Source organism: Leucoraja erinacea, chromosome 8 (genome assembly GCF_028641065.1).
Source record: "Leucoraja erinacea ecotype New England chromosome 8, Leri_hhj_1, whole genome shotgun sequence".
NCBI lineage: Eukaryota > Metazoa > Chordata > Chondrichthyes > Rajiformes > Rajidae > Leucoraja > Leucoraja erinaceus.
In genome coordinates this window covers 63868072-63878798 of record NC_073384.1, presented here as the reverse complement: position 1 = coordinate 63878798, position 10727 = coordinate 63868072, and the positions used below count along the sequence as shown (strand labels likewise).

Below are 10727 nucleotides of genomic sequence, written 5' to 3'. Positions count from 1 at the left end.
CATTCAGCACGATTGTTCACACTGACCAACAGGCCCCATCTATACTAATCCCACCTGCCCGAATTTGGCCTATATGCCTCTGAACCTTTCTTATCTTTCCAAATTTGTATTATAGTAACTACCTCAGCTCATTCCATATATCCACCACCCTGTGTGGAAGAAGTGGCCCTCAGGTTTCTATTAAATCATTCCCCTCACCTTAAATCTATGACCATACTATTGGTAAGACTCCATGCATTGACCCTATTAATTCCCTTCAAGATTTCATACACCTCGCCCTTCACCTGATCATGATTTTTTTTTTGCACCACTATGTTCATTCCAAAAAAATAAAGTCCTAGCCTTCCCAACCTCTCCCTATACTCAGACCCTCAAGTCCTGGCATTGTAGTAAAATATTTCTCCCCCCCCCCCCCCCCCCCCGCTTTATCTTTAAAAATTATCTCCAGCTTATACCAGAAAAAAGTTTAGTGTCAAGATCCTCTATGAACTAAAGAAAACAGTAACATTTGAGTGATAGTAAACAATTCTGCATAATTTGTTTTCCATCATAGTTTATTAAAATGTATATAATTATGCATCTTCAGCCTTGTTGAAGCAGTATGTCAGGCAACACTTTCCACAATACTGCCTGTTGAAGTGACTAGCCATGAACACACCAGCACCACACTCCTCTGAGGGACATTCACGGCGTAGACGATAGATTTTCCCATACTCGTCCACCTAGAAATTGAAGCAAGAGTTTAAATTTCAACAAATGGATTATTGGGCAAACTTCATTTTTTAACAATGACTAAGCAGCCAGAAAATTGTACAGCAAGCATGCTTGACACCAAATTATATTGTCTACAGCACATTTGAGACGATGTTTGGCCAAAACACACAGATCCAATATACATTAATATTTACCTAAATAGCAGCATGGTCCTAACGATACATAGGGTGCATGATGGCTTTTTTAGAATCCAACAAGATTACCCACTTAAGAATGTAATCCTTTGTTGGAAGAAGCCAAATGCCTTGTTTTAGCAGTCTTGAACTAAACCCAGAAGGTCAGAGGAGACCTGCTGGTGCATAGCAATGGAAGTTTTATGATACCGAAGCCATGTAAATTTTTAGGGAAGCAAATCCGCATCCATAGTATTTCCCAGCACCATATTTTTCATTGCAACAGGCTCATTCTAAAAGAGTGGTCAACGTAAAGGAAAGGAAGTAGCTGAGAAGGGGGGGGGGGGGGGGGGGGCTTTTAAGGTCCTGGAGTGACAATTTACACATGGTGAAACTGTATCTTGGCCATCCAAAATGTTACCTTGTAATATTTAAGGACAGCCAGTTTAACCTTCTTCCTCTTATGTTGGTTCTTCTTTGGGGTAGTGTAGGACTTCTTCTTCCTCTTCTTGGCACCACCACGAAGTCTCAATACAAGGTGTAGAGTCGATTCCTGTTAAACAGTAGTTACTTTTGTGACATGTTGCATTTGGTTTGTTATACAAGGCATTACTGCAAGAATGTTAATCCATTAGATACAGGCCCACCACTGATTTTCCATTACAGGAGGGATTTTTAGTACGCTCTTGTAATTTTGTCTGGATTAAAGGAGATGCCTGAAAAAAAATCAGTGGTGAACCTATATAGTCAAGCACAACTAAAGTCAATATACCTTCTGGATGTTATAATCAGAAAGTGTACGGCCATCTTCCAATTGTTTTCCTGCAAAGATCAGTCGCTGCTGATCAGGGGGAATACCTGCATAAAAAAAAAAGAACATTCCACTTCACCAAATTCAATGGAGAATACCACTTACCCAGTTTTACCACTTTCCTGCACTTGCTGTACACCACCTACATAGCAAAATCATTGGACTTGTCTTTAACATGCTTAACATCTGTGGTTCCATAGCCTGCTTAGATTGGAACTCTAAAGATTCACTATCCCTAGGTGAAGAAATTTCTTGCTTCTGTCCTCAATGGACAGATTCTTATTTGAGATAGTGTTCCCTGGTCTGGAAACACTAACTCAGGAATAACTTTTCCCTTTCTTGAGATCACTGCATCTTTTGAAAGTCAGGAAACAAGACTGCTTGACTTTTTATCTGAAGTTATCAATAAACCTTCGTCCAACTCTCTTTATTGCAAGTACATTCCTTCAATATTAGCAAAGACTATACCAGTGCAAAATATTCCTGAAGTTGTTTCATCAGGCATGCGTTCATTGGAATGAGATGCTTGTATACCACTTAAATACTGATATTCAAATTATTTGCTCTCAAATTAAAGAGCAACGTAATTTCAAGAACATGACCCACACCAACAAATCTAGCATTGTTATCTTTAGTTATACAGAGTAGAAACTGGCCCTTCAGTCTTCACCAACCAACAATCACCCATACACAAGTTCTATCCTGCGCATTAAGGACAACTTACACGCCAATTACAGTACAAACCGGCACGAAGGAACCGGAGCACCCAAAGTTAACACACATGTACAAACTCCATAAAGTCAACACCCATGGTTTCTGACAGCAAGCCTACCGCTGCGCCGCCCATCTTGGTCAATAAAATATTCTGGTTTGCTCAAACACAATCCAAACCCAAAGTAGTAACACAAGGCGGCATACCAGAATTGTTTTTTTGCTATTAACACCAGATTCATCACAGCTGCCACCCATTCCCAAAATAACTGTTCTTTTTGAAGCTCTGTGTTCTTCTTCCACGCAGCCACAGGAAAAGCAATACGACCCTTCACCCCTTTCCTTCCCAACATCCAGAGCCCCAAAATAGATTTCCCTGGTAAAGCAATGATTCGCTTGCATTTCCATCAGTGTCTACATGATTTCCTCCACATCAGACCAAATTAGGTGACCACTTTCCAGAGCACCAATATTTAGACCAAAGGGGCAACTCTGAACTTCTTGTTGCTTGCCACTTATATTCTCCTTTCCATATGGCCTATAACCTCCTGCACCAAAAACGAGACCCAGTGCAAGCAACAATACCCTTTTCCCCATCTGGGACCATTGCAAATTTCAAGATTCAAAACAGAATTCTACAAATTGAGGAACACCCGCAAATTTTCATTTCCAATAACTATGTCAGAATTTCTGTTAAAGCAATGCACCACCATCTCACTCAGCATTTGCGACTCCATCTTTTTTTTAAATTGTCAACTACAACTGATTTTCAGCCCTCTGCAGCACAGTATGGGTGAGGAGTGGGACAACCAAATTAGGTGGCCACTTTCCAGAGCACCAATATTTGGCCAGGCCAACCAACGTCAAGGGGCAACTCTGAACTTCTTTCCATCCACTTTGATCCACTGGGATTCTCCTTTCCATATGGCCTATAACCTCCTGCACCAAAACGAGACCCAGTGCAAGCAACAATACCCTTTTCCCCATCTGGGACCATTGCAAATTTCAAGATTCAAAACAGAATTCTACAAATTGAGGAACACCTTTCATGTGTGGCAGTTTTATTTTCATGTTCCCAATAACTTATTTTTGTCAGAATTTCTGTTTAACAACTCAACCCATCTGTCATAATCAGCAGTTTCCACTTCCTGTTGCAAAATGTCTTGCTGCAATTTTCATTTGACATTACTTTTATTTTGCTCCAGAAAACTGTTATCTTTAAAACATTTGTAAAAGTCATTTGTTATATTCCCCAACTAATTTTCAACCTACAGTATGCTACCTAGTTTCCAGTCTTCAATCTAAAATTGTTTCAACTTTTCTTATTAACACAGAGCAAATGTTAACATGATGGTGAACAGAATGCTTCACAGGCCATCGCTGTGTTCTAAACTAAAGATCTGGATACTAACAGGTTTCAAATGAAAATTAAGTTGAGTGGGACAATAGTTCACTCGTCCCAATGTAGCCTTAACATTTTCAATGATCTGGCCAGAAGCAATGGTTGCAGGTTCTGCTGGATCTGGCGCCAGTCCAGTAGATCGAGCGCACAGATGCCTACAACTTCACTTGGCCAGGCCATTGACTCTACAACGTCACCAGGACAACGAGCCTTTATGAGACATTGTCTCAGTGGACAATTTCCATCCACTTTGATCTTAATCTGGGATTCTGCTTGTGTACAGTAATACATTACTAGACTGTATGCAAAAAGAATTATATCTTCAGGATGCGTGATAATGAAGAACCATTGGATTGAACCAACATATCCACAGCAACCCTAGTCTCATGCCATCAGATATTCACATTGTGCAATTATATTCCTCTCCCCACCATTACAACTTAAAATCAATTAATTTCCTAGTTCTCAGTCCCGGCAAAATGTCTTGTAAAAAAAAAATGACAGCAAAATATTTAAACAGATGCTAGTAGAGCTACTAAGTGACATTTACTTTTATTTTGCTCCAGAAAACTGTTATCTTTAAAACATTTGTAAAAGTCATTTGTTATATTCCCCAACTAATTTTCAACCTACAGTATGCTACCTAGTTTCCAGTCTTCAATCTAAAATTGTTTCAACTTTTCTTATTAACACAGAGCAAATGTTAACATGATGGTGAACAGAATGCTTCACAGGCCATCGCTGTGTTCTAAACTAAAGATCTGGATACTAACAGGTTGGAAATGAAAATTAAGTTGATAATTAAAATTATATACCTTCCTTGTCCTGAATCTTAGCCTTAACATTTTCAATGGTATCCGAGGGTTCAACCTGTAACAAAAATCGGAATTTGCTACCGTATACATAACATGTTTTTTTTCAAATTTTTCCTAATGGTGCAATATTATTTTCTATAAGCACTGTTGTATTAAATACCTAATGTTCATTGGAACATAACACGATTGACACAAGAAAAAGTGGACCCAGGACTTGGTGAAACCATAGAAGCCATAGAGCTATGTAATAAGCGCTGCGCGGGCACACCGCGACGCCCTGGGTGAAGTACAAGTGTATGTGTACGTGTGTGTTATAGCCGGAGCTCGCCTGCTCTCACCCCGCGGCCTCGACGGCGGATCAGCGAAAGAGGGCCTCTCGCGCCCCGCCACGGGGTTTCCAGCCACGGCCAGCAGGGGCCAGGCGCCGCCCAAATCAGGCAAATGGTATCAAACGGTTATCAAACCGTACAACCGCGCTCGCTCTTCATTTACAAACTGCAATATTAACCGCCCGCCCCCACCTACAGAAAACATTAAAGCCAGTGTTTAAAAAAAATGTTAACTATGATTTAAAAAATCCCTTTGATTTATTCTGAACCTGCTCAATTGCATTGCATCCTGGGAATTTCTCGTCTACGACCACTGTAATTATGATAACGAAATGTAAACCTTTACTGCATCATTTTGCATAAATGTCATCTCTGCAAAGGTTGGAGAATTAAATCTGAAGTTGTTTTTTCATCATTGTCGGCTTGGGAGAGAACGGCTGGATCTGGCAGCGTCCTTAGCAACCGGCGAGAACGGAATGGCGGCGGATCAACGGCTGCGTGCACGGAGAATAAAGTCAACCCTTCTGCTCACTAACTAGTTGTCGAGACCACGAACTGTTTCTCGCTAAACGTTGGTGACTTTGAGCTGCGGGCCGGGTCTCTCCGGCAAGCCGCAGGATGAGCGATAGATCCTCTCGACCGAGATCAGTCTGACTGGAAAGCTCAGACTGGAAAGCTTGTTGTGTCCAGATATTCGGTTTAAACCATAAACATCTGCTGTTCCTTCCCTCACATCCATTCCCACTGGAAAGCATTTTATGTCCATCTCCTGTTAAACCCAGCGTCTGCAGTTCCTTCCTGCACATTCAGTCTGACTGGAAATGGAGGGCGAAGGGCTGCCGGACGAGGGTCTGGATCAATGTCGGGAGGTTATGCCCATTATCAGTGAAGTCGACAGAAACCTTCTCAGCCACATTCGGACGTACATAGAGACCGAGACTGACCAGCTAGCCAGTCCCAGCCTCGCTAATCATTTACAAACAGAGGTAACCGCCCCCCCACCTACAGAAAACATTTGAGCAAGGTTTTAAAAAACAGTGAGTGAGTAAAAAGTGGTGGATTTATATCTGAACCTGCTCAATTGCATTGCATCCTGGGAGTCTACGACCACTGTAATTATGATAACGAAATGTAAACCTTTACTGCATCATTTTGCATAAATGTCATCTCTGCCATCAGAGAATAATCTGAGTTGTTTTTTCATATTGTCGGCTTGGGACAAACTAGATAAACTAGCGTCCATAAGGCATAGAAACATAATGGCGGCATCAACGGCTGCGTGGACGGAGAATAAAAAATCGAGACCACGGTTTCTCGCTAAACGTTGGTGACTTTGAGCTGCGGGCCGGGTTCTGCCCTATGAGCGATAGTCCTCTCGACCGAGAATTTAGAAAGCTTGTTGTGGGATATTCGGTTTATAGAAACTGTTCCTTACTCAAATTCATTCCCACTGGAAAGCATTTTGGATCTCCTGGCTAGACCCAGGAAGATTCCTTCCCACATCAGTTGAGGGAAATGGAGGACAAGGGCTGTCGGACGAGCTTAAGGATCAAAGGGGAGGTTATGCCTTTTATCAGTGAGATGAGACAGAACTTTTTCTCACGCACATTCGGACGTGAATAGAGACCGAGACTGACCAGCTAGGCAGTACAGCCCAGGTAATCGACGGGCAGAGGTACATTATCTACAAGAATGCATTTGACAAGGTAACAGTGAGTGAGTGAGTGGCGGATATCATTATTCTTATTATTTTAGGCGTACTTCTGCAGAATTAGAATAGAAACTCTCCATCAGAGAATAGCGAGACTATTACGGGGACAAACTAGATAAACTACATAAGGCATAGAAACATAAATATTCATGTGATAGGAACAAAATTAGGCCATTCTGCCCATCAAGTCTAAGCAATTCAATTATGGCGGATCTGTCTTTCCCTCTCAACCCCATTCTCCTGCTTTCTCCCGATAACCCCTGACACCCTTAGTTACTGATCAAGAATCTATCTATCTCAGCCTTAAAAATATCCATTGACTTCGCCTCATATTAGCCTTACATGCAGCAAGTTGATTCAAGTTGAAAGCGAGCAGAGAAAGATGGACAACAAGTTCCATTCCGGTAAATGAAAATAATGTGCATATGCTGTGAATTATATTGAATTTTAAAACATAACTTTATTTCGTCCTTACTCAGGTAATCGAAAATACCACAGCATATAAAAATATTCTGACGGCCATCAAACGGGAGTATGACGAAAGCATCGATGTTTTACTCAAAGGGCAAAAAGATTCTTTATTTCTACAGAGAAAATTGAAATCAATGGCTTCTGAGCCGGCGACCTTCGTGGCTTACAAGAACAGAGTCACACAACTTCAAAAAAAGTAGGAAGGCTTTAGTTGTGGTTTACGACAACGTTTCAAAGTACTTTTTTGTGATTCAGGATAACCAAAAAATAGTTTTTTATTGATCCACTGGCCACCTTGCTTTCACCTATCACAGTTCGAAATGCTTGAATCCCCTCTTTAATCATTGGTGCTCTATATTTCCTTATTTTTATAATCCTCATTAAAACCCTTCTTTGACCTGAATTAGGGCCATCTGGACTAGTTTGGTCCCAAAGTTTCCGAATAATCCATTTGTAAGGTGTTTTGGGATATTTTATTAGGTGAAAAGCCATATAAAATGTTATCATTGTAGTTGCTATTTGAAGTGGTGACTTCTTATAAAGATTGCTATTTGTTTATTATTGTCACGTGTACTATGCAGTGAAAAATCTTTATGTGCTATCTAGTCAAATCATAGTCAAATCGTCCACAACAGGGCGAAGAAAAATATCAGAGTGCAGAATAAAGTGTTACAGCATAATAGCATTACAGTTGTAGAGAAAATGCAGAATTAAAAAGTGCAAGGGTCACAATGATGTTGGATGGGAGATTGGGAGTTCACCCTTAGAAGAAGCTGTTCCTGAATCTGGTGGTATGTGCTTCCAATCTTTTGAATTTTCTACCGAGAGGCAAGGGTAGGAGAAAGAATTGATAATATCGACAAACATCACAAATAATGCAATTTACTAATGTCAAAATATCAATAGTTATAACAAAAGTGTGCATTTCAATTTAAAAAGAGAATGCATACACATTATGGTCCAAAAATCACAGTGATTTTGTGGGTTTCCTACAAATAAATGGCAGTAGATCACCCGTACCTAAGGCAGAAGCAGAATCCTCTTTACATCCAATCCCTGCCATTTTGGGGAGTTTATATGTGCCATTAAAATGGTGAGACCTCCACATTCCTTTGCTGCATTAAATCAGAGAATGGAAGCCCTGGCGTCTGGGACAAGAATTTCAATTACTCGTGAATCTCAGTCAGTATCCAAATAATAGCATCGATTGAGTGCAGGCCTCAGTGAATGAACTCCACGTCATTGTTCATAATATGCACTCAAAGTGGTGTTTGCACCAAAGATCCTATAGCAGAGATCTTTGGTTTGCACCGACCTATCTGCCTTTCAACTAATCCCACAATCAGAGGAAGGGATTAGTTGTGGGTTGGAAGTATCCAATCAGCTGTGATCCCATCTTTGTGCAATTTGATAAGGCTGGAGATTTAAACCATAATCATGTATTGTCTTTTAATCATGTATTGCCTTTCTGCCAACTGGTTCGCACGCAAAAGATTTTCACTGTACCTCAGTACATTTGACAATAAACTAACCTAAACTAAAGAGTTTTCACTATGAAGTAAAGCTGTCGGCTTCCACATTTAGACCAGAGTGCTTTTGGCTGCTTTTGCCTTATCAGTTCTGGAAATGCAGGCAAGTGACTAACTAAAAAAAGAATGTACAATACTGTACTACAGTGGATTTAATGCGGCATATATTGTTTTAGTTTAATGTCCCATACATGTGTTTGTGGAATTAGCTAGTGAAAGCAGTCATGATTAAGAGCATTGAATCAATATCCAGGAATATAAGTTGTAAATATTGCAGCCAGAGGGGCTTTCTTACCTGCTGGTGCAAAGGATTTATTCTGCTTTATTTTGTTGGGAGATTACTTTTAGACTTTGAAGATTTGATTAATACTTTGCTTTCATCTAAACGATGGCAACCAGATATATCATATCAGGGTGAGGGTTTTGCATTAGTTAAGACTCCCTATGAGGACCAAGGTGACCAGCTACAGAATTTGCTATGTGCAACCACAACCAGCTGTTTACAGACTAATCATTTCACTGGATAGAAAGCTGGAGTTGGAGGGAGAGACTATTTCCTCGGTTAGTCTGAATGCTTTCTGCATTCTTCTGAAGACCAGATCCCCGGCATTCAGGTCTGGAGATGCAGAGGTCTACAAGAGGTCCAGATACGACCTTGGTAAGGCCATTAAAAAGGCCACAAGGGACCTGCTCCAAGCTGGAGAATGAGACGGATGTTCGGTAACTGTGGTGGGGCTTGAAGGCCATCACTTTCTACAGGGCGAAATCAGGAGGCAGCTCAAATGCCAGCTAAGCATCACTCCTTGACGTGCTCAATGCGTTCTACGCTCGCTTTGATAGGGAGAACATTTTCGTTTAATACCACCATCCTCTCCAAGCTGGTTACCAAGCTCACGGATCTGGGTCTATGTGCATCCCTCTGCAATTGGATCCTCGACTTCCTCGTCCACAGACCAGTCTATCCGTATTGGTGGAAACGTGTCATCCCCGATAACAATCAGCACGGGAGCACCTCAAGGCTGCGTGCTCAGCCCCCTGCTGTACTCACTCTATACTCATGACTGTGTAGCCGGACATAGTGCGAACTCCATCATCAAGTTCGCCGACGACACCCCTGTTGTGGGACGAATCACTGACGGTGATGAATCAGAGTATAGAAGTGAGATCGACCGATTGACCAAATGATGCCAGCACAAAAACCTGGCTCTCAACACCAGCAAAACCAAGGAACTGATTGTGGACTTTGGAAGGGGTAGGATAGGGACCCACAATCCCATTTATATCAACGGGATGGTCAATGGTGGAAATGGTCAAAAACCTCAAATTCCTGGGCGTGCATATTTCCAAAGATCTGGTCCCAGCACGCTGATGCATCAGCGCCTATACTTCCTGAGAAGATTACGGAGAGTCGGATTGTCAAGGAGGACTTTCTCAAACTTCTACAGGCGCACAGTAGAGAGCATACTGACTGGCTGCAACATGGCTTGGTTCGGCAACTTGAATGTCCAGGAGTGGAAAAAAATGCAGAAAGTTGTCCATCATCGGCTCTGACCTCCCCACCATCGAAGGGATCTATCACAATTGCTGCGTCAAAAAGGCTGCCAACATCATCAAAGACCCTGGCCACACACTCACCTCTCCGTTGCCATCAGGAAGAAGGTACAGGAGCTTGAAATCTAGAACATCCAGGTTCAGGAACAGCTACTTCCCCAGACGATTAAACACAACATCAACAAGCTCTGAACAATAACAGTCTATTATTACTATCGCACTTTATCTGTTTATTTATTGTGTATATATATATGGTCTATGGTATATAGACACACTGAACTTTTATCTCCTATTCTGTATTATGTTTACATATTCTGTTGTGCTGCAGCAAGCAAGAATTTCATTGTCCTATCTGGGACACATGACAATAAAACTCTCTTGACTCTTGAACTACAGTATGTCTGGAATTTGAGTGTGTTGCTCACAATTAGTCATCGTTGGCATGTAGTCACAGACAAAGACAGTATTGGGTTGAAATATTTTACATATGAAAAATAACTTCTTGGGACA

The 10727-nt window shown here is 41.3% G+C and overlaps 2 protein-coding genes across 3 annotated transcripts in view; one reads left to right on the top strand and one right to left on the bottom strand.

Annotated features, from left to right (window-relative positions):
• Window positions 1-536: 536 nt before the first annotated feature.
• rps27a (ribosomal protein S27a) lies at window positions 537-4714 on the bottom strand (the record flags this gene model as incomplete). Its single annotated transcript, XM_055640020.1, has 4 exons — window positions 537-722; window positions 1309-1440; window positions 1660-1745; window positions 4627-4714. Coding segments are annotated over 4 exons (456 nt in total), but the record flags the coding sequence as incomplete, so codon positions are not given.
• A 549-nt stretch (window positions 4715-5263) lies between these two features.
• Window positions 5264-10727, top strand: part of LOC129699776 (clathrin heavy chain linker domain-containing protein 1-like) — a 64055-nt gene continuing 58591 nt past the window's right edge. The window contains exons 1-3 of one of the 2 annotated variants that reach the window (XM_055639848.1): window positions 5264-5906; window positions 6600-6613; window positions 7146-7333. In XM_055639848.1, coding sequence (XP_055495823.1) covers window positions 5777-5906; window positions 6600-6613; window positions 7146-7333 — 332 coding nt within the window. In that variant the 5' untranslated portion in view covers window positions 5264-5776. Of the gene's footprint in view, window positions 5907-6599; window positions 6662-7145; window positions 7334-10727 lie in introns of both variants that reach the window. The other variant, XM_055639847.1, reaches the window with a different exon arrangement.